This window comes from Corythoichthys intestinalis, chromosome 4 (assembly GCF_030265065.1).
Source record: "Corythoichthys intestinalis isolate RoL2023-P3 chromosome 4, ASM3026506v1, whole genome shotgun sequence".
Lineage (NCBI taxonomy): Eukaryota > Metazoa > Chordata > Actinopteri > Syngnathiformes > Syngnathidae > Corythoichthys > Corythoichthys intestinalis.
Genome location: NC_080398.1, coordinates 61653829 through 61678894, shown reverse-complemented (window position 1 = coordinate 61678894; position 25066 = coordinate 61653829). Strand labels below are relative to the sequence as shown.

Genomic DNA, 25066 nt, shown 5'->3' with positions numbered 1-25066 from the left:
AAAAGCTTCAAAAACCACAATTATTTGATGTCTGTAAAGTTAAACAACTTCACAATGTTTAAGGAGAACGAACATGTCATATTAATAAAGTAAAAAAAAAAAAATTAAAAAAAGATGCTGTGAGGTACAATAAGGTACTGTTTATGCGACAAAACATAATAAAACAATTGGAGACAAAAAGGCGGCATCGTAAAGTCGAAATCGCATAAGTCGAGTACGTCATAACCTGGGTACAACCTGTTTGGTGCAATTCCACTTTCAAACTAAAACAACCAATATTGAAACTGTGATTTCGTTTCCTACCAATTTCGTCCTTCTTCATTTCCTTTAGCTTATCAACAGTGAGCTTCTTCTCCTCCAGTCGATTCAGTATAATGTGGCTCAAGTTGGAAAATTGTCGGAGAGGGTGGGCAAAGCCCCAAAGTCGCTTGTCGATGACTTTGCAGAGAGTGAGCAACCGGTAGGTCATGGCTGGCCAGCGCTTTCTTAGTGCAATCTCAAACAATGCCCTGACAATTCGAGCAGCATTCTGAAAAGAGGCAAAAAGAGAAGATACAGTAGTAAGAGTGTAACGGTATTTTATTCGCCCGTACCTTCACGGTACAAGCATCGCAGTTTGGTACACGCAGTCAGACAGCAAATAAGTTTGAAAAAAAAATAATAATGTCAAAGTTAGTCGTCATCCACTCCAGGGTGCAGTACAGGTAATGTGCTTAAACCAACAACCAACATTATGGGAAAAAGAAGACAAACTCACAACTATGTTATGGCATGGTTCAAACTGTACCTAAATGAATGAGTTTTGTGTAAAAATGGGCATTTTCATGTCCAAAAAGGCATCGCTTCCACACGGGGTTCCCCAGGGATCTGTTCTCGGCCTTTTTTTATTTTCGCTTTTTTATTGCCTCTTGGTTCTGTTTTTAGGAAACGTAGTGCTTTATTTCATTTTTTTTTTTTTTAAACCTGTCCTGTTCAGCTGTTTGACACAGAGAATGGAAGTCTAAGTGCCCAGATTCTGAACAGTTTTAAAGTTTCACATTGAGAGTCTGACATACTCCCATTGTGATCATTCAAAATACCTTTTTATTATGACAAAGCAGCGAACAGGAAGGGATTATGGGGGGACAGAAGAAAAGAAATACAAGAGAAGAAGGAAAAGAAACACATACACAAACAACTAGAAATACATTGAACATCTAAACTAGTTACTAATATGTTGGTGCTATCGTCAGCGAGATGTATTTCCGGTTTACACCATGTGGGGGCCTATTGGCCAGTGAAAGAGGAGAATGGGGGTGGGTGTGTCTATAAGCCTATAAGCTAAGTGATTGAAAGGGGTAGAGTGTACACAAATCAGTTCTGTGATCTAGAACCCAGTAATCGTGTGAATCTCTTATGAGTAAGCCCGTTGGCGACCAACCCTACGCCGCCGCATCGCCAATCCCGGCACCGGGACCCCCGACCCGAGAATGCCCTACCACATCCAGCAGCACGCAGGCCCCACCGGGCGCGCGACAGCCACGCAGATGGGCGGAGAAGCCGCGCGGGCGCCAACCCAGGGCCACAGCCCCCACCCAGCCAGCCCGGGGAGGGAGGGAGGGCGGGCGCGGGGGCGGGGGGCCATGCGCAGCCCATCCCTCCTCCCGCAGCCCAGCAAAGGAGCCATCGTCCCCCCCCCGGGACCCAGGGTGGTCCCCCGGGCCACCCGCGCACCCATCAACCGGCCTTCAGGGATGGCAGGAGGGGACGCATCACCAACCCCACGCCTACACCCACCCCCGCCCGCCCACCCGGGCCACGAGCCACAGCCGCAGCCCCCCAACCGGCACGGCACGCCACGGGACCCCCAGCGGCCCACCAAGCCCCAGGCAAGGCAGGGTCCCCCGCCGGTGCAGGCAACACCCCGCTGATACACCGGCGCCCAGCCAGCGACCCGCGACGGAGCGCAGGGCGGATGCCCAGCCAGAGAAGAGAGGGGAAGGCGGAGGCAGGAGAACGCCCAGGAACTGCCACGGGGCGATGCAAGATCGGAGACCCGACCCCCCAACCTACTCCCACGGCCGGCAGCCGAGGCAGAGGGGAGGCCACACCCCAGGAGCCACGCCATATAAAAAAGTGTGGGACCCACCTACCACCCTATTACTGTGGCTGCCAGGTTCCCGACTGGCAGCCATCACCCAGCACCGTGATGGGGGTGTGAGGGGAGGGTAGTGCAATGTATGCATTAAAATAGGGGAGCTTGGCTTGGGGCAGTGGGACCGCAGCATGGAGCTTCTGCCCAGCCGCCTGTCCCACCGCCCTTTGCCAGAGCTCTCCTGTGGAGTATGATGTGTGGTGCATTTAAAAAAGGTGCAGAGATGGCGGGGCCTGTGGTGAGGAGGCAGCCGTGAGGTACCCCCACCCCCAACAGGTCCCAACCATCCCACAACCTTGGTGTGTGGTGCATTAAAAACAGGGGGGAGCCGGGCCGGGACTGTAAAGCCCCGTCCCAACTCTCCCCGGAGAAATGTATGAGCATGTAAGTGCCAAGGTGAAAAATATTTACAGTGCCGAAGTGAGAAGTGCGTGAGTTAAGAGGCAGCCTCCCGCGGGCGTGGCCCCGTCCACCAGAACCACCGGCCGCAGGGCAGAAGAGGCGTCAGGGCCCCGATCAATCTCCGCCCCAGACCACCCACTGCGCCTCCGCGACAACCGAGCACTTGTATAGCATTTGTATACTGATAACTTTCAGATTCATTTCCCAATGGCGCAAAATGACACTTTCTGTCAACTCATTGAATGCCTCAACGATATGAAGTCGTGGCTTTCACTTAATTTTTTAAGTTTGAATGAAAGCAAGACTGAAGTCATGGTGTTCGGACCAAGTAGCCAGGCCTCCCTGAATGTTGACCTCAGTTCATTGTCTCCGTTTCTTAAGAACTATGTCAAAAATCTGGGGGTCAAATTTGATTCTGATTTTAAATTTGAGAATCAGATTTCTTGTGTTGTACGGGACTTTTTATCAGCTTCGCCAGATTGCTAAAGTTAAATCTATTGTTTCACGCTCTGATTTGGAGAAATTGATTCATGCTTTTGTCATAACTCGGCTGGATTATGGTAATTCTTTGTATGCAGGCGTCGGTCAGGCTGCACTGGCCCGTCTGCAACTTGTACAAAACTCTGCTGCTAGACTCCTAACTAGAACCCGCAGGCGCGAACATATCACCCCGATTTTAGCATCTCTTCACTGGCTCCCAGTACATTACCGGATACATTTTAAGATAATATTATTTGTTTTTAAATGTTTGAATAATCTTGCGCCACCATATCTGTCAGAACTGCTTCAGTCTTAAAGTCCAACCAGAACCCTCAGATCAGATGACCACCTGCTTCTTGATCAAGGCTGAAGCTTAGGGGTGACCGTGCATTTGTGGTGATGCCGCCCAGGCTGTGGAACCAATTACCTTTACTATTAGACAGGCCCCTTCACTTACGGATTTCAAATCACATCTTCAAACATTTTATTTTTCTTCAGCTTTTAATGTGCAATGACTGTTTATGACCTCGTCTTTTATTTATGTTATTTTTTATGTGTTTCTTTTATCTTTGAATGTTAACTTATTTTGCTATTTTATGGTATGTAAAGCACTTTGGACCCATTTGCGGATTTTTAAAAATGTGCTATAGACCCTACCCACCGACGTCACAAAATCACGTGATCGCTGTATTGTTCCGCCCCCTTGTCCGTCATTTTGTGTCTGTATTATCAATGGTCTCAATTGATCGAGCAATTTATAATGCATTTCATGGAAGACCCGGTGCTTTCGGATGCCGTAAACTCACTTGATGCGTTGTATATAAGGCGTTATGTAGAAAAGCTTCAGTTTATCCATTCGCCAGATCCATATTTGATGCCTAAATCGATGTTTTTCGACCCGCTGTCTCCGCCGTAAAATTCGGCAGGAATCTATCTTGTGCTTGGAAAGGTGAGTTATGAAATTTTCAATTCAAAATCTTTTGTTCTTGCTAACATCCACTGTCAAGTCTAATGTATTTCATGTCATTTGTCAATGGCGCTAGGGCTTTTAATGTTTATATGGTTTAGCGATAGCACTCTCACTACATACATACGTGTATGTTGTCAGCGATTAGCCTAGCAATGATCTTAATTGTGGTTGTCAGCCCAAAACCCTCTAAATATATATTAAATGCATCTTACCAGATATAAAATGACTACTACATAATCTGTGGTAATCGTTTGGAGCCCAGTTTTCTCGTCGAATTGCAGCAGCCCATCTCGCTCTCTCCTCTCCGGGTCTCTCGGAATCCGGTAGAACTTCAAGTCTCTCCGTCTATCTTCTCTGTTATTGCAACCGACCGCCACACACGCCTTCACCATTTTGATTATTAATGTTAACGAGCAGAAAAACACGCCGTAAATAGGAGGAATGTACGTAGCCGTAACAGGTAAACACGATGTGTTGACGGACAATTGGGCGGCACCAGTCAGGAGGGCGGAGTTGTGACGTCACGTGGGTAGGGTCTATACAAATAAAGTTGATTGATTGATTATGTTGTTAACTATGTTGTGGCGAATGTGTGAGTGGGTGAGTGAGAAGTATCAAATGCAGCACAGTGGTACCTTAAAATACGAACGCATCGACATACGATCCTTTCGACATCTAACGTAAAATTTGACTCGTCACTTGTCTCAACCTATGACAACATGCTCAAAATACGACAACAGCGTCCCAATTTCATCGTTTACCCGCAACATGGCAGCACGTCGGATTTTCTTGTGAGAAAAATCAACATGGGTCCCAAGAAGGTTAGAAAAAAGGAAAATAGGTGACACTTATCATTGAAATTAAGATGGAAATGATTGAAAAATATGAGCGTGGTGTGCGCACCAGTGAACTGGCTCGACAATATCACCGGAATATGTCTACGATCTCGACGGTCCTCCTCCACTAGCTCAGACCTCCTTTTGCCAGTTGTAAATTAAGGTGATAATTGTTATTATTGTATCATCGGCAAGGAAGTCGCCAATTACGGCAGGTTTTCGTTAAGATTCAGGATTTATTTGTCATTATCACCAGCAAATAAATAAATAAATAAATAAATAAATAAATAATAATAATAATAATCACAAAATGACAATAAAATTCTGTTCGATGAGTGAGCATCGGGCCGCTGCAGACATTGCAGAGATTGTTAGTGCTAAGACCATACGCCGCACTCTACATCAAATTGGTGTGCATGGCTGTCACCCCAGGTGGAAGCCTCTTCTGAAGACGGTACACAAGAAAGCCCGCAAACAGTTTGCTAAACACATGTGAACAAAGCACATGGATTACTGGAACCATGTCCTATGGTCTTATGAGACGGGCGGGCTTTCTTGTGTACCGTTGTCAGAAGAGGCTCCTCCTGGGGTGACAGCCATGCACACCAATGTGATGTAGAGTGCAGCGTATCAGCTGAGCACTAACAGGCTGACCCCCCCACCTCTTCAATCTCTACAGCAATGCTGACAGCACTCCTGTAACGAGTCACATGACATTTTGGAGGGAAAATAACAAGCAGTACTCAATTTGGACATTTAGGGATGTGCATTTTTTCCATTCACCTGTCACTTTTGTTGCCAGGGGTTTATATATTAATGGCTATATTTTGAGTTATTTTAAGGGGAAAATAAATTAACTCTATTTTATAAGCTGCACACACTACTTTTTATTGTGTCAAAGTTTCATTTTGTCAGTGTTGTCCCATGAAAAGATATACCTAAATCTCTGCAGAAATGCGAGAGGTGCACTCATTTTTGTGATACACTGTATATGATGTATGTTTTTTGGAAAATGGGTGCTTGGATTAGTTTGTTTCTTACCTGTGCAACATATGAAAGGTCTGAGATGAGGGAAAAACTGTCGACATCTCCACGACTTATGTAAGTCTGCAACAGAATGTTAACTTTGCCGTAGCCATTTTCCACTCCACCTGCCGCGGGTAGCTCACAGTAGTTGCACAGCATCTGCTCCAGCTCCTCCATCTCTTCATCACGAACCTGCCAGCACGATTCCCAATAATAAAAACTGACGGTTCATTTTATGTGGATAGTATTATGTTTTGTATTCATCCAGGTTGCTGGAGGCTTCGTAAACTAAGGTTGCAGAAATTAGACAAGGATATGTTTATACTTTGTGTCGATGTACTACAAGCACATGTACTTGCGTGTAATTGTACTGCAAGCACGTGTAATTGTACATATTGCTCCTTTACCTTATTTATTCCAACATGGGCTAGAACACGAGACTACAAATGAAAATTTTATCTATTTGTTTAATTTTTCTTTTTCGTACCATATGAACAAAGTCCAAAACAAAACATCTGTATTTGTCAAGAAAATTATTATGTTTGTTTCATTGTTTTGCTTACAGTATGATTCTCCTGGTGATTTGCCATTTTTGGAAATGTTTTCTTTATGGGCCATAGCCTTGACATGCTTACCTTTAGCTGTTCAAATTCTTCAGCCTTGGAGACAATACTGAGGATGTCCGCTTCTGTTCGCTCAGAGTTGAAAAGCTCATTGAATGTCTTCACAGAACAAAGAAGAAAGAAATACACAAAATAATTGGTTAATGAGTTTCATTAAAATAATTTTGAACCATGCTACTCAAAAATAGACATTTGATAATCATTGTGAGGAATTCAAACAGTATATTTATATATCTTATATTTGTTTCCCTCAGACTTGAGTGGTACCATATTTTTATTTTTACCTTATTTTTTCACCCTCGGCTTGGTCTGAAAAAGTAACCGTTTTTGATGAGAACAATTATTTTCCAGAAAGTTGCTACTTGAAATTATTTTAGATTCGGGCAATACCAATGATCTGCCCGGGCAATACCAATGATCTGCCCCCCCCCCCCCCACACACACACACACACACAATCAAACAACTCTGGTAAATGGTAAATGGTGTTATACTTGTATAGCGCTCTGGTGATTCCATCATTTTTTGCAAGGGCTGTAGTATGTTTTGATTGTGAATAGTGCTGCAACGATAATTTGATTAGAAAGAAGCCTTGAATCAAATTTTGCTGCTTCGAGTATTCGTTTAATGACAGTAACATTGCAATGGTTTGTTTTGAAAGTGTTGCATTTAGTTTTATTGATTTGCCATTTAGTGGAAAACAGTGAATATGACATAACTCATCTAACATGGCTGAATCCAGCTACTCCCTGTTAAGACCAACATAAGATATGTTTTTGTTTGCGCTAATACTCTTGTTTATGCATTCGGTATTAGGTTTGGAAGTATATTTAGCAGTTTTTTTAGGGAATATGTGTTCGGCTGATTTGTTAAGAGCATAGGTTATGGTTTAAACATCCCTTTAAAATAAAAAAAAAGTTAGCATTTTATAGCAGTTAAGCAAGCAGACTATTGATATGAAAGTTAGCCAATTGTTCTTTTGTCTGATCCTCATTTATTTTTTTATTTTCTACTATTTGAGGCTAAACTCAGCTATTTTAATTTAGTTTTACTGTGAATGCATTTATTGCTCTTGTGAAATGAAAAAGAAACACTCTGGAATATTATTTTGTATTACCATTCAATGCTCTTTTGAAAGTGCAATCCTAGCAAGCCTTTGTTTGACATCTCCTAAAATTTATTCTGCAACGCATTAAATGCTCCTTAGCCGATGACTCGATTATTTGAACTAGTTGCGATAATAATCGATTACTTTTTGTGAACAAAGGACAAACTTTGACATGAACAGAATATTCTAGACTATCATTCTTGTGAGCAGTTTTTTAGCTGTATTTCTCTACCTCAATAGTGTTGTATTTGATATAGAAGTGGCTGGAGGTCCTCCCCAGGTCAGTGGAGGCAAAGTAGCCAGTGCGCTCTTCAAAGCGGATCATCCTGGCTTTGTCCAGCTTCCTGCCTGACTCAACCACCAGCTCCTTTCTATAAAGCTCTAAGGATGGATCCATCTGGAACATTCAAAGGCATTTTGTACTCAAAAAAACATGCTGGCCCATAATCCTGATGTTTGCATGATATGTATGTACCAAGGGAGTAGGTTTGCACAGGGACGGTAGGGAGATAACACTACCAAGTTTGAGGATGCTCAAATTGTCCACCAACTTTTAAGCAACCTTATTTGCATTATATAATGAGTTTAGTTATATAGGTCATTTAGATTGTCTTCCCATATGTTGTGAGAAAATAATTGACCCTACCATCATTAAGTGAATTATTTTCATTATATGGAGACTTACATTTACCCCTTTTCACTTGCTGAATGTGCCGGTCCATTTTTCTTGCTCCCCTCAAACGCACGTTTGATTGGCTGATGACTCGACAGCAAATTAACGGTGGATTTCAATTATAAAAGTACAAAAGCTGTACCACATACAAACAGGAAGGATTGTGTCAGGAGTGATTTGTTCAAGGATTCAAGGTAATTATTATATTTTTCGTACCATGCATGCATTTTGAAACGTGAAAAAAATGGAGAAATTAGCAGCAAAGGCATTGGCATCATAGTTCGCAATATTTCCGTAAAATAAATGCTACCGGCACGTTATATTTTCTTTTTTGTTTTGCTTTTAACCAAGAATCAAGACCGTTTTCCATCCATAGCTGTAAAGAATTCAGGAATTTCAGCATTTATTCACAAGAATTTCAATGTAAAAAGCTCTTTATTGTGGACTTGTGGTAAGGCGGTGCCACAGTGAACTTAAAGACGAGCCGCACATTCGAGATATTTACATAAAATAAATGCTACCTGCACGTTTTTTTTTGGTGTGTTTTTAATCAAGAATCGGGACTGTTTTATGTCCATATCTATAAAGAATTCAGGGATTTAAGCATTTATACACACAACTTTTCAACTAAAAAAGCTCTTTGTCAGTGATTCCACTCAGTCAGCTTTGGTGGCCTCACCAACAATTCAGGCCCGTATTTATCGGCCCCGCCAATTGCATTATGAAGTCTATGCATTAGTATTAGCATTTAGCGTGGTGAGTGTTGTCTTAAACTCTTGGAAAATCTTTTACATAGTTTGTGGCGTCCAGGTGAGTTCAATTAATTGAAAATAATGTGCTGTTTTCCTGCTGAGTGCGTATCATGTACAATTATCTGCTCGTCTGTCAATGTTCAGACAAAATTGTTCGGGAACCTTTTATTTATTTATTCATTTAGTCATGGATTAAAACTTTTGAAGTTTATAGACGAAAACATTTTGAGTAAATGTCGACCAAAACTAGACAAAATTTGTCAGAGTTTTCGTTGACTAAAACTAGACGAAGACTAACACATTTTGAAATGACTAAATTATGACTAAGACTAATAAATATTTTTGTCAAAAAGACTAAAACGGAGATTAAAAGGGCTGCCAAAAACAACACTGGTCGTTACAGATTTTTTTTTTTTTGCATTGATCAATTAGCCTATCAATTAATTGGGTTCATATTCGTTCACCCTTATCTATTTGGTCTTATTTATGTACCGTCTCCAGCAAAAAGTGTACATGCAGATAATGCTGTTATATTGTTTCTACAAATATTGGGACAAAGCCTACGACCTTGGTATGTAGATTGTTTCTATTTTTAAAAACACATTGTGGGGGAAAAATAAATTATGAATTCTTATGAAAAATTGCATGTATTGAAGTACACTGTATTTTGGATAAGAGTAGAAATTGCTGAAATCAAGTGATACTACAAACCTGCAAAGCTTTGTAGTTAATACCATATGCAAGTGGATTGGCCCTCGTGCGCACATATAGATAAGTATAACTCAGCCACTTCACTGCTTCATCCACATTGGTGACCGTTCCCAAGGCAATCTACAGCAGCAAGAGACAAAAGATCATTATTTTATAACCATTGCTTTCAATTGATGGGCACTGGAACAGACCGTGAGAAAGGAAAAAGATCGATACACTGTACTGTAGATGTACATTGTATTTTGTTGAAATGGAATTACCGTAATTTCCCGAATATAACGCGCACTTTTTTCCCCCCAAAATCAACTTGTAAAATCATGGTGAGCATTATACACGGGTACAGGGATGGAGACAGAAATATATATATATATATATATATTATATATATATATATATATATATATAAAGACCGATTTTTTTTTATTCACACGGCCATGTTGTGTTGAAGAAAACTTATGCAGCGATCCATTGCCCATCATTACGGTACATGACATCACCATTTTGTTTCGGTAATACTTCAATCTGACTGGTCGAATGATTTTGTCTGTGTTAATTTCTGCTTTTTTCACTCTTCATAAAGCATAGAATTTAGTTTCTTGAACTCATTTGAGTCAACGTTTATTGCAACTTGGCAAGTCGGACCATAACAAACGTAACACAACACAGACGTCCTGTGTCCGTCAACTATACCTGTCCCTCGGGAAACTCAAACCCATATAACAATAGTTACTCTTGTTACAGTAGCGATGCACTCGTTCCGATTTCCGACTTCGGTCCTCACTTTTATTTTACCGTATCAATCCATGGAAGAAACATTTATTCGTCATGATGAAACGATCAAGTTATACAGCAGACTTTAAAAGAAAAGTCACATCTGTTTTGTTTTCTCCTGGATTTTGGTAAGTTGGAGAAGTTGTCAGATCATATTATTACCGTGCATATTGTCAGTTTACGGTAATGTTTTGAACTACCAATGAGCTATGCTTGTGCTGTGTTTCACCAGTAAAATGACATTTCTGTATCTGTACACAAGCTCTGTTTTCTTGTATTCTTCTATTTATAGGCGCTAAAATTAGGGTGCACGTTATAAACGGGTACAATAATTTTCCCTAGATTTTACAAGTAAATTTGGGGTGCGCGTTATACACTGGTGCGCCTTATATTCGGAAAATTACGGTAGCTTTTCCTTGATGTGGCTGACGTAAAAAAACACAGTGTAGTCACACAAGTTGTGAATTCCCTTATCATATTTGACAGTCAAATGGGTGACATTTAACCACAGTATTTTCTTAGCACCCAGTGAGATTTGTTCAGCTGCAACCAATGTTCCTTCTGAGATGTGCACGTGCGCAATCGCGCACAGCTTGTAGATAGTTAGCGTCCAAGAAAATCAATGCAGCGCAAGAAAGAAAATTCAACAGAAACATTGTAGCATCACTCCGACAACTGTCGGCATCACAGTGATGTGTCAGCGTGACCCTCCTATTGGTGTGTTCGATACGGCAATGCAACGCTCCTAAAGTAATAATTAATATCTATTTTATAGAACTGATATAATCTAGTGGTAACTAGTGATAAGTAAATATATTATTTGAAATGTCTGTCATTTATTGCTCAGAATCATTAATTGATGTCTGATATTTAGTTTAAATAAAAAATGAAATAAAAAAAACGACTAAAATTATTCACTCGCATATTTTAAACTTTTAAACAAATTATGTCACAATGAAAAAAATAATGTCTGTAAATATGTCACGGATATGTACCTCATAACTATTGCTTAAATGTATTTGTTTTTGTTTTTTTTGTTTTTGTTTTTTTTTGTTTTTGTTTTTTTTATGGTAAATAATCAATCCAAACAAAGACATATTGGGGGAAAAAAACGACTAAAAGGGTAAATATTTGAAAAAGAAACTCTCGACCACTCCTTATTTGTGACTTCTGCATCGCGACCCTTGTTATATTACCGTGTTTCACCCAAAAATCCACGCAAAGTCTGGCTGTGGGCATTCACAGCTGTGTCTTGAAGACGGTGAGACATGCTACAGGGAGTTTTTAGATAGAAACAAGGTAAGTACGCGATACTATCTCGTTAAAATCATGGTGTCCTTAGTTATGTTCTCTCATGCTCACACCTCGAGTTAGGGTTCAGGTGTTTTAAAAAAAAATGCCCGCCTGTTCAAATCCCCCCCCAGAAAATTGAGATTTTAAGCTTTTCAATCATGTATCACACATGCAGATAGGACAATTTTGAAATTTAGCCAAATTGGGGGTCTCAGACAGGGTGTCAACAAACTCTTATTTATTTGACGACAGTGTAGACCTATTCAATCGAGTTCACCAGAATTTTGCAAGGCGCATCAAATATGCATTGATAATAATGGAAATCATTTTGCTAATGCAATTTCTTAACATTATAACTAAATGAAATCGTTTTGTTTTAAACGTATTTTATGTACCTATGTACCCAGACTTTGTGGACAACCTGTATATTGGTAAACAAGCTAATATTGTAGTCATATGATCTGTTTTAACTGTCATAGTAGGATATTAAGTATAGCTGTATGCAAGGTATTATGCTCTTTGCAATGAATTTGACGAACACACCCAAAACGACGACATCTTCAAAAGTTTGAATTGAACATTGATGAACTGCAACATAACAAAATTAACAAAAAATATAGATATAATAAAATAACAACAATGCAAAAGTACTTCCGAAACAACACTTTAAGACTGACCTCAGCATTAAGGTTGTCAGCCAGGCTGTCAAGAAACTGACTCTCAATAGGGTTCTGCTGTGTGAGGAGGGTCAGGTAATGGCTGAGCTTGTCATGAGTGGTAATGATGGTGCCCAACCCGTACTTGTCAAACTGTGGACGTCCTGCTCGACCAAAGATCTGCATCACATCGAGAATGCCGAGATCCACCAGGGCACCACGCTTAGCGTCGTAAATCTGTGTACCCTTGAAACGAAATACAACAGGAATTATTTTTACTTCATCATCTTTTGCCCAAAGTTAGTTAAGATAGGCTCCAGCTGACCAAAAGACTGTCAAAAACAACACTTCTCCTGAAAGAAATTTTCTCATTATCACAATCCATCTTTCTAGGACATTCAAGACGTGGTAGGCTCACATCACATTACAATTTCGGTTTCCAATAAACATTGTTAATAGATTACAGGTAAAGCAACAAAATGACAAGAGTGCCCTATTTTTTTTTTTCTTTTCTTTTTTTTTTTCCATTAACTCAATCAACCCAGTTCCAGTTCTGAAATGGTACTCTGTACATCATATTTTAAAGGCTAATGGCATGTCAAGGCACCACTCAAGTAATTGTTCTCCTAATTTGTGTGGTATCTAACTTTGAAGTCAATCATTTGTGTACCGATTGTCTTGAAACTATGTAGCATGATAGCTATGTAGGTGTCAATCCCTTGAGCTGGTTAATTCATTGTGTACTTGTTACGAGTGTTGCCTGTAAGTTATATATTTGCCAGTAGAGGGTATACATGGACAGCCTTCAGCCTTGTCAGGAGTGTACAAAACACTTCATACAACTGATATGGTATAGTTCATTTAAGGTTCTCAGTTTTTGGCTTTGGTTTCTAAATTTTCTGTTCCTGCCAAGATTTTCTTTTTTTCAATAGCCACTGTAAATTCAATAGCCACTGTATATTTTTTTTTTTAAAAAAAGGGGGACATGTATGAACTACAAAAATAAAATAAAGAACCTTAATGATAACAGCATGGGCTGGCAGGTTCACTCCCCAGGCCAGGGTAGCAGTACAGACAAGCACTTTGAGGTACCCTCTGGAGAACATATTCTCCATTAGATTGCGGTCAGCCCGCAACATGCCTGCATGGTGGATCCCAAAACCTTCTGGAAACATCTCCTTCATTTGCTTGTTTCTGGAGCGTTGGATCTAAAATTTTGGACAAAAGAGATGGATGATAAAAACAGTGGTTAGTGTGTGGTAGGGGAAAAAATGCTTCTACAAAGCAGAATGACAACTAGAGGTCGACTGATATATCGGACGGCCGATATACTGACCTTTTTCCAACATCAGCCATCGGCTGATCAACAAAAAAAATTTCAGCCAAAAAAACCTCACATACAGATATAATCCATCTACATTTGACAGGGATTTGTGACCTGGTTGCACACGGTCCGTGCCCTCATCAAAGAACCGTACTATTTCAGTAATCAGAATCAATGAGTCAGAACAAAATAATTTCGCTGCGGGTTTCTTCAAGGAACCATCCTCGGACCATTTTTATTTAGCAACTTTATGCTTCCTCTTACTCAGATTATGGAACATTAGAAGGTGTTTTATCATACTTATGCAAATGACACACAACTCTACACTTAAGTGCCCCCCCACACACATACACATTTCTATGGTCCCTTAGGTTTCGTTCAGACTGGTAGCCAAAATCTGATTTTTATCCCATCCAGATTGAAACTGGATGGCTCTTTTGTAGTCTGAATAATCACAAAGAATCACACACAGAATTCAGATTTTTGTAAAACCGATTAAAACCACATAAGGAAGGTAGTTTTATATACAGTGCCTTGCAAAAGTATTCGGCCCCCTTGAATCTTGCAACCTTTCGCCACATTTCAGGCTTCAAACATAAAGATATGAAATTTAATTTTTTTGTCAAGAATCAACAACAAGTGGGACACAATCGTGAAGTGGAACAACATTTACTGGATAATTTAAACTTTTTTAACAAATAAAAAACTGAAAAGTGGGGCGTGCAATATTATTCGGCCCCTTTACTTTCAGTGCAGCAAACTCACTCCAGAAGTTCAGTGAGGATCTCTGAATGATCCAATGTTGTCCTAAATGACCGATGATGATAAATACAATCCATCTGTGTGTAATCAAGTCTCCGTATAAATGCACCTGCTCTGTGATAGTCTCAGGGTTCTGTTTAAAGTGCAGAGAGCATTATGAAAACCAAGGAACACACCAGGCAGGTCCGAGATACTGTTGTGGAGAAGTTTAAAGCTGGATTTGTATACAAAAAGATTTCCCAAGCTTTAAACATCTCAAGGAGCACTGTGCAAGCCATCATATTGAAATGGAAGGAGCATCAGACCGCTGCAAATCTACCAAGACCCGGCCGTCCTTCCAAACTTTCTTCTCAAACAAGGAGAAAACTGATCAGAGATGCAGCCAAGAGGCCCATGATCACTCTGGATGAACTGCAGAGATCTACAGCTGAGGTGGGAGAGTCTGTCCATAGGACAACAATCAGTCGTACACTGCACAAATCTGGCCTTTATGGAAGAGTGGCAAGAAGAAAGCCATTTCTCAAAGATATCCATAAAAAGTCTCGTTTAAAGTTTGCCACAAGCCACCTGGGAGACACACCAAACATGTGGAAGAAGGTGCTCTGGTCAGATGAAACCAAAATTGAACTTTTTGGCCACAATGCAAAACGATATGTTTGGCGTAAAAGCAACACAGCTCATCACCCTGAACACACCATCCCCACTGTCAAACATGGTGGTGGCAGCATCATGGTTTGGGCCTGCTTTTCTTCAGCAGGGACAGGGAAGATGGTTAAAATTGACGGGAAGATGGATGCAGCCAAATACAGGAACATTCTGGAAGAAAACCTGTTGGTATCTGCACAAGACCTGAGACTGGGATGGAGATTTATCTTCCAACAGGACAATGATCCAAAACATAAAGCCAAATCTACAATGGAATGGTTCAAAAATAAACGTATCCAGGTGTTAGAATGGCCAAGTCAAAGTCCAGACCTGAATCCAATCGAGAATCTGTGGAAAGAGCTGAAGACTGCTGTTCACAAACACTCTCCATCCAACCTCACTGAGCTCGAGCTGTTTTGCAAGGAAGAATGGGCAAGAATGTCAGTCTCTCGATGTGCAAAACTGATAGAAACATACCCCAAGCGACTTGCAGCTGTAATTGGAGCAAAAGGTGGCGCTACAAAGTATTAACGCAAGGGGGCCGAATAATATTGCACGCCCCACTTTTCAGTTTTTTATTTGTTAAAAAAGTTTAAATTATCCAATAAATTTTGTTCCACTTCACGATTGTGTCCCACTGGTTGTTGATTCTTGACAAAAAAATTACAATTTTATATCTTTATGTTTGAAGCCTGAAATGTGGCGAAAGGTTGCAAGGTTCAAGGGGGCCGAATACTTTTGCAAGGCACTGTAAGACATGGACAAGAAGCTTCTCAGCCTGAACAGCCCAGACGGGTTTTGAGTCTAAGGGTGTGCCAGAAAAACATCAATTATTAGATGCATTGCGATTCGACACGTGACGATTGGATTACAATTCCTAAATGTTCAAAAATGATGATTTTCCCTAATAATTTATTACAGCCACTAGTAGCAGAACGAAATTCAAGACACGTCTGCCGCCCAGACACCTTCAACGGACGCACACTCAATGTTATGATGGATGCAAATGGTTACCGAGCGAGAGATTCACTCTTTTTCAAAAGACACGAAAATAAATGTGTGTATGAAACAGGCAGGGACCCGGCAGTCGTGCTTCTTCTGTGCGCAAGTTATTTTTTACAGCGAGAGGGGAAGAGAGATCATTCGTTGCTCTTGTCTTTCAAGTGTCCAGCAATAGCTTCAAGTCGTGTAAATTGGAAAATGTCCCTAGTGTTTTGCCCGTGTCCGTCTATAAGCGGTCAGTACACAAACCCTCTTGTACTGTTTAGCTTTTATTGTTGTTGTTTTTGAGATCTTACTAGTTAGCGCCGAGCACTGTGCTAATTAGCAACTTCGCTAACATGTATTTCCATGTCAATTCGTGCGTTGTTTGGTGGTGTACAAAAGTTACTCCAAATGCAGAACGTTTAAAACCAGGATTAAGGTCAGCAGTAACACTACAAACATGCGAAATAGTATAGCAATCTGTGAAAACAAAGTATATTGCTTAAAAAATCTTTTTTCTAAAGACACTTCGTTTGTTTCCAAAAAATGTGGAATTCATTCCACCAGTGTAAATTTTACTGTATTGTTGAGAGAAATAAGTACTGCCTTTGAAACAGCTAATGTTTTTGCACCTTCTTTTGAAAAAAAGCATCTAAAGGTCAGCTGTGTGTTGCATAGGCATGTTGAAAAATAAGTACTGCCTTTAAAGTGGTTAATATTTTTGCACGTTCTTGTTTTAAAAAAAAAAAAAAATGTTGTATGGGCATGTTTCCATCGTTCCTGTTTTATCATTAGGATATTTTAAATAAAAAATAGGCATAAATTTGTTTGGCTGCTTTATTAAGTAGTAATGTATGATGCATCAATAATCATAGTAATCCTGATCATCGTCAATACTGTGATCACTGTTCAATAATCGAATCGTGGGGTGCCTAAGATGGCACACCCCTAGTTTTGACTGTCCGTGACGTCACTCGATGCTGCCAGACGCCTTCATTACCACAGCAACCTGTCAGGTGTGTAAAAAATATGGCCCCGTCTGAACAGGCAAGGGTCTGATTTGGACACTCGATAAAAACAGTCAGACCCGAAAATCAGATTTGAGGAGGAATCCGATATGCCTGCAATCTGAATGCAGCCTTAGTCTCACTGCGTAAATGTATTCATCAAGTCAATGAATGGATGTCCCAGAGTTTTCTGCAGCTAAATGCAGGCAAGACAGACACGATCATCTTTGGGCAAAAAAGGAAAGTTGAAAGATGGGCACTCAACTTGGCACAATGTCACTGACAATTGCAAATCAAGCCACACATCTTTGTGTAATTATTAACGAAACTAAACTAAACTTTGACAGCCATCTAACGTTTGTCATTAAAACTGCCTATTACCACCTAAATAATATAGCCAGAATTTAGGGGCTTTTGTCCAAACAAGACATGGAAAACCTATCCATGCATATATAATGAGTAGCCAATAATGAGTAGACAGGACTAATGCAATTGCCATACTTACAGGTCTCAACGAAACATCAGTCAGGAAATTTTAGCTAATACACAATGCTGCTGACATAGACCTTACAAATAAAAGGAAACTAGACCATATTACACTGGTTATGAAATGGTTGCACTGGCATCCTGTAAGTCAAAGGATAGGCATTGAGTACTACTGTACTGCTGGTGTGAGAAACACTTAATGGCCTTGGACCAAAATACAGTGGGGCAAATAAGTATTTAGTCAACCACTAATTGTGCAAGTTCTCCCACTTGAAAATATTAGAGAGGCCTGTAATTGTCAACATGGGTAAACCCCAACCATGAAAGAGAATGTGGAAAAAAAAAAACAGAAAATCGCATTGTTTGATTTTTAAAGAATTTGCAAATCATGGTGGAAAATAAGTATTTGGTCAATACCAAAAGTTCATCTCAATACTTTGTTATGTACCCTTTGTTGGCAATAACGGGGGCCAAAAGTTTCTGTCACTCTTCATAAGCTTTTCACACACTGTTGCTGGTATTTTGGCCCATTCCTCCATGCAGATCTCCTCTAGAGCAGTGATGGTTTGGGTCTGTCGTTGGGTAACACGGACTTTCAACTCCCTCCACAGAATTTTCTATGGGATTGAGATCTGGAGACTGGCTAGGCCACTCCAGGACCTTGAAATGCTTCTTACGAAGCCACTCCTTTGTTGACCTGGCTCTGTGTTTGGGATCATTGTCATGCTAAAAGACCTAGCCACGTCTTATCTTCAATGCCCTTGCTGATGGAAGGAGATTTTCACTCAAAATCTCTCGATACGTGGCCCCATTCATTCTTTCGTTTACACAGATCAGTCTTCCCGGTCCCTTTGCAGAAAAACAGCCCCAAAGCATGATGTTTCCACCCCCATGCTTCACAGTGGGTATGGTGTTCTTCGGATGCAACACGAGAACCTGTGTTTCTACCAAAAAAATCTATTTTGGTTCCATCTGACCATAACACATTCTCCCAGTCCTCTTCTGGATCATCCAAATGCTCTCTAGCAAAACGCAGACGGGCCTGGACATGTACTGGCTTCAGCAGGGGGACACGTCTGGCAGTGCAGGATTTGAGTCCCTGGCGGCGCATTGTGTTACTGATAGTAGCCTTTGTTACTGTGGTCCCAGCTCTCTGTAGGTCATTCACTAGGTCCCCACGTGTGGTTCTGGGATTTTTGCTCACCGTTCTTGTTATCATTTTGACGCCACGGACTGAGATCTTGCATGGAGCCCCAGATCGAGGGAGATTATCAGTGGTCTTGTATGTCTTCCATTTTCTAATAATTGCTCCCACAGTTGATTTCTTTACACCAAGCGTTTTACCAATTGCAGATTCAGTCTTCCCAGCCTGGTGCAGGTCTACAATTTTGTCTCTGGTGTCCTTCGACAGCTCTTTGGTCTTGGCCATAGTGGAGTTTGGAGTGTGCCTTACTGAGATTGTGGACAGGTGTCTTTTATACCGATAATGAGTCAAAACAGGTGGCATTAATACAGGTAACGAGTGGAGCCTCGTTAGACCTCGTTAGAAGAAGTTAGACCTCTTTGACAGCCAAAAAATCTTGCTTGCTTGTATGTGACCAAATACTTATTTTCCACTCTAATTTGGAAATAAATTATTTAAAAATCAAACTGTGATTTTCTGTTTTTTTTTCCTACACTGTCTCTCATGGTTGAGGTTTACCCATGTTGACAATTACAGGCCTCTCTAATCTTTTCAAGTTGGAGAACTTGCACAATTGGTGCTTGACTAAATACTTATTTGCCCCGCTCTATATGCTTGATTTGTCAGGAACCAGTCTGCTGTGTGCTCCAAGAACAAGAAACACACAGGATGAAGAAGCATTCAGTTTCTATGTCTAGAGCATTGTTTCCCATCCAGGGGTACGTGTACCCTTAGGGGTATATGAGCACATTGCAGGGGGTACGTGGAAAAATTGAGAATTTATTTCCAAGATCATAAAAAAAAAGTTCTTAGTCATTTCATAAGTCCGTCAATAAAATGGTAGATGTGCACTTTGACTTTATTTCCCTGGGGAGACAATAACCTGTGGCACAGCCATACCACAATCAAACAGCGGGGAACCTGTTTACTGTTTATGTTTATGTAAACATGGATAAATGGCTGAAACGTCCAGTTGCTGCGGATCCAGGAGGGGAAAAAAGAGCCCGCCGACAAACGCAAGAAAGATTCTAAACCTAACCCAAGGCAGTATAGTGAAAACTATATTTTATATGGATTCACTTCAATGTCTGCGGACCCACCGCAGCCTCAGTGCTACTTTTTGTGGTGAAGTCCTGGCAAATTACTCCATGAAGCCAGCCCATGTACAGCGACACCAGGGCACCAAACACTCGGAAAGTGTTGGTAAAACTGAGGAATTTTTCAAACGTAAGCTGCCGGAATTTAAGTCAAGACAGATTGTAGTGAGAAAAGCCACAAGTGTGTCAAGCAAAGCACTGGAGGCATCTTACGCCGTATCTCTGCTTGTGGCGAAATCAAAAAAGCTTCACTCAATTGTTGAAGAGCTTATTCTCCTCGCAGCAGTGGTTATTGCTGAAATTATGATTGACAAGAAAGCAGCCGATACACTCAAGAAAGTCCCCCTGTCGAACAACACTGTGTCCCGTCAGATGGATGATATGTCTGCATAGACTTAAAAAATCTATTGACTTGACACTTCATCATTTTTTGTGTCACGCCTTATCGGGGTGGCCGAGCTTCATTTGGTAATAGCCGAAGCCGGCACTCGCTCATGTCGGATTTAAGCTTGGACTTACTTACAATTTGACTTGACTACGAAAGCTGTACTGCATACAAACATGAAGGATTGTCTCAGGAGTGATTTGTTCGAGGATTCAAGGTAAAAATTATATTTTTCGTACCATACATGCATGATTGAAGCATTTATTCACAGGAATTTTCTTTTTTGTTTACACATGGAACTGACTAGCCTCATAGTTGGAAATATTTACGCAAAATAAATGCTACCTGCACGGTTTCTGTGCTTTTAACCAAAAATCGAGACCGTTTTACGTCCACATCAATGAAGAATTTGGGATTTAAGCATTTCTTCACAAGAATTTTTGCCAGAAGAGCTTCTTTTAAGCCAGGCAGCCGCTAGCCTCATTCACTAACATAGTAGCATGGTACTTCGTCAATATACGTAAAATACACACTAACTGTACGGTTTCTTTGCTTTTAACCAGGAAACGAGACTGTTTTACCTCCATATCTGTGAAGAATTTATTCACAAGAATTTTCACCAGAAAAGCTCTGCTTTTGCCGGGCGGACGCTAGCCTCATTCGCTAACATAGCAGCATGGTACTTCCGTCAATATACGTAAAATAAACGCTAACTGTACGGTTTCTTTGCTTTTAACCAGGAACCGAGACTGTTTTACGTGCATATCTATGAAAAATCAGGGGATTTAAGCATTTAGTCACAAGAACTTTCACCAGAAGAGCTCCTTTTACGCCAGGCGGCAGCTAGCCTCATTCGCCAAAATAGCAGCATGGTACTTCGTCAATATACGTAAAATAAACGCTAACTGTATGGTTTCTTTGCTTTTAACCAAGAATCAAGACCGTTTTACATCCATATCTATGAAGAATTCGGGGATTTAAGCATTTATTCACAAGAATTTTCCCCAAAATAGCTCCTTTTGCTCCAGGCGGCCGCTAGCCTCATTCGCTAACAGTAGATAGTGTATAATAATAATAAAGGTATACTTTATTCTATCATAAGTTGTGATTTTATATAGAATTTATTAATCATATGTTTACATATTATTTATGATTGATTATGCATGTTTTCCTCAAGTATTAAGTTTCTGTTGTTAAATTGAGTGATTTATTAGCTGTTGAAAACTTGCAGTTAATTAAAAAAAAAAAAAAAAAAGTTGCTATTTTGGTCAAAAACATGTATGTTAAATATTGCTATTGATCCTGAAAATATAGGTGATTATCTCTGCATTTGGGGATTTTTGTGCATCTAATGTAAAATCGGAGACTTTTATAGCCATTTTAAATTGTGATATACTTATATAGAAAATAATTAATCGTGATTTTTTTAAGGGAACGACTTTCAGTTTTTTGATGCCGCTGCTCATGGAGGCTAAGGTAGGTGCCTGTTTTGGTTTTAGGTCGATAGCAGCTTTGGTTTTGTAAATATTTGAATTAGAAGTTTTTTGAAAATAGGCTCTCTACGAATCGGCCCCCGTTTCCCATGGCATGTCAATAGGTTATGAAGTCTATGATGTCGGTTAATATTGTTGGACAAGTGTTGAAAAAAAAAAGAAACAACTCGGTCAGTTCGCTTTGCACCTGGATGAAATGACAGATGTGAGTGGTGATGCTCAGCTTCTGGCCTTCGTTCGTTACAGAGATGTGTCGGACATAAACGAGCATATTTTGTTTTGGAAAAAGCTGCTGGAAAGACAACCGGGGAAGAAATTTTCCAGAATATAGACAGCTTTTTCAAAGAACAAGATCTACAGTGGAAAACCTGCAGTCACATCTGTACTGATGGTGCAGCTGCGATGATGGGAAGTGTGAAGGGACTATTTTTACACGTAAAAAAGGTAAATCCCAAAAATTACTACAATATCATTTCTTATATTTATCATTTTTATTGCCTTGAAGGAAACATCATTTTATGTTTAATTGTGGGTAAATAAGAAGATAATGCCCGAAAATTAATTGTTCAGTTTAAGAAGATTAAATAAAATGACTTGCGTTGAATATTCAGTTGTGTTATGTTCTACTTTTGGAAAATCAAGAACACGTATGAGTGAGGGTATGACAAAAAGGCTCAAGGAGTACACAAGACAAAAAAAGGTTAGGAACCACTGGTCTAGAGTGTGCTCAAACCGTTGGCTCCATTATATCAGGGCTAATAACACTTTTTTTTTTACCACATTTATGTACCATTTTGTGTTTTTGACTTTCATGTGATGTAAAGCACTTTTTAATCATGTTGTGTTGAATTGTGCTATACAAATAAATGTGGTTTGTCTTGCCTGAGTGGCGACTTGACAGGCCTTCAGCCTGGAATAAAAATAGCAGCAAATGAAAGCCAACAAATATTATTGATGTCTTTATGGCAATGACGTGAAATCCTTGGGAGACTTTATAACTAGCTGCAGTTTGGATGCAATGGTAACAAAATTGTACCTGAGCATCTGTAGAAATACATGCGTAGAGATTTTGACAGCACAGACGTCTCTCGCATGGAAAGAGAGGAGATGTCAGACAACACACGACTTGTCTTTTCCTTAATCGCAACTCACTTACAGCTACTTTTTTAACAGCACGCACACTGCTTTGAAGATATTTATAGCAGAGGTCCATGGAAGCCTACCACATTAAATCTCTTCTTTAGACTTTCAAAAGAGAGACAAAAAGTGTTCTGAATTGTAATACAACCAAATGCGACCACAAGGTGTCTCTACAAGTCCACAATATTCTCTCGAGCTTAATTATTTGGGAAGCGAAATCAATAGCAAGGCAGACAAAGAGGCAAATAAACTGGGGGGAAAATACATGTCAACCAATCTCTTTTCAGACAGCAAGCCAGGATATAAACAAGATTAGAAAAAATCTATAAAAAAAACTCCAGCTTGGTTATGTGTTTGCATATCTTCAAGTTATTATTTCATGTTTCACAAGTGCTTAATGTGAAAAATCGAATCAAAGCTGCAACTGTGGACAGCGAAAGGGTAAGAATTTCCATATCAGCTTGATGGTGTCCGTGCTGCTGGCGGGCACATTGAGCACTTGTAAAACATGAGATAAAATTACTGAAGGAAAAAACAACATGTGTCCAATCTACAGTTCCCTATTGCTTTTGCCCGATTTTTGATCGCTTGATGGGATCGGGGACATCCCATATGTAAACATAAAAGTGGAGAAGCATTACATTACTCTACATGTTCATCATTTTTTCCTTTCATTAAACAAAAAAATGTTTTAATTTCAAATTGGGCAGTTATATCTAGCTTGATACAAGGCTAACTTTAGCACGGACAACTTCCCGCAATGCAGTGCAATATAAAACAAACACTGTTGGCCAAAAGTATTGGCACCCCCCTGCCTGCAATATAATGTCAGATAATGCTCAATTTTTCCCAGAAAAATGAATGCAATTACAAATGCTTTGGTTGTAATATCTACATTTATTTTGCTTGCAATGAAAAAACACAAAAGAGAATGAGGAAAAAATTATATCATTTTACACAAAATTCTAAAAATGGGCCGTACAGAAGTATTGGCACCCACTGACAAATCGTGTGATGCTTCTCTAATGTGTGTAATTAACAGCACCTGTTACTTACCTGTAGCAAATGGTGGTGGCAATCACTAAATCACACTTGCAGCCAGTTAAAATGGATTAAAGTTGACTCCTGTGTCCTTGTGTGTACCACATTCAGCAACTGTCTGAGGACTTGAAAAGCAAAATTGTAAGGAAGCATAGGCAATCTCAAGGCTACAAGTCCATCTCAAAAGACCTGAATGTTCCTGTGTCTACCGTACGTAGTGTCATCAATAAGTGTACAGCCCATAGCACTGTGGCTAACCTCCCTAGATGTGGACGGAAAAGAAGGATTGACGCGAGATTTCAACAAAAGATTGTGCGGATGGTGGATAAAGAACTTCGATTAACATCCAAACAAGTTCAAGCGGTCCTGCAGTCCAAGGGTAACCCAGTATTAACCAGTACTATCCGTCAGCGTCTGAATGAAAAGGGACTCTCTGGTAGGATACCCAGGAAGACCACACTTCTGACCCAGAGACATAAAAAAGCCAGGCTGGAGTTTGCCAAAACTTACCTGAGAAAGCCAAAAATGTTTTGGAAGAATGTTCTCTGGTTAGATGAGACAAAAGTAGAGCTTTTTGGGGAAAAGGCATCAACATAGAGTTTACAGGGGAAAAACGGAGGCCTTCAAAAGTAAAGAACACGGTCCCCACAGTCAAACACGTAGGAGTTCCCTGATGTTTTGGAGTTGCTTTGCTGCCTCTGGCACTGGACTGCTTGACTGTGTGCATGGCATTATGAAGTCTGAAGACTACCAACAAATTTTGCAGGCATAATGTAGGGCCCAATGTGAGAAAGCTGGGTCTCCCTCAGAGGTCATGGGTCTTGCAGCAGGACAATGACCCAAAACACACTTCAAAAAGCACTAGAAAATGACTTGAGAGAAAGCACTGGAGACTTCTAAAGTGCCCAGCAACAAGTCTAGACCTGAATCCCATATAACACCAGTGGAGAGATCTGAAAATGGCAGTTTGGAGAAGGCACCCTTCAAATCTCAGAGACCTGGAGCAGTTGGCTCCAAAAATCTAAAATTCCAGCAGAGCATTGTAAGAAACTCATTGATGGATACCGGAAGCGGTTGTTCGCAGTT

At 40.3% G+C, this 25066-nt stretch overlaps 1 protein-coding gene across 2 annotated transcripts in view; it reads right to left on the bottom strand.

Annotated features, from left to right (window-relative positions):
- ascc3 (activating signal cointegrator 1 complex subunit 3) overlaps positions 1-25066 on the bottom strand; it is a 135416-nt gene that overhangs the window by 59182 nt on the left and 51168 nt on the right. For both annotated transcript variants that reach the window (XM_057833642.1, XM_057833641.1), the window contains exons 15-21: positions 13450-13641; positions 12455-12679; positions 9714-9833; positions 7810-7974; positions 6484-6570; positions 5864-6040; positions 304-529 (exon numbers count right to left, since the gene is read on the bottom strand). In XM_057833642.1, coding sequence (XP_057689625.1) covers positions 304-529; positions 5864-6040; positions 6484-6570; positions 7810-7974; positions 9714-9833; positions 12455-12679; positions 13450-13641 — 1192 coding nt within the window. The remainder of the gene's footprint in view (positions 1-303; positions 530-5863; positions 6041-6483; positions 6571-7809; positions 7975-9713; positions 9834-12454; positions 12680-13449; positions 13642-25066) is intronic.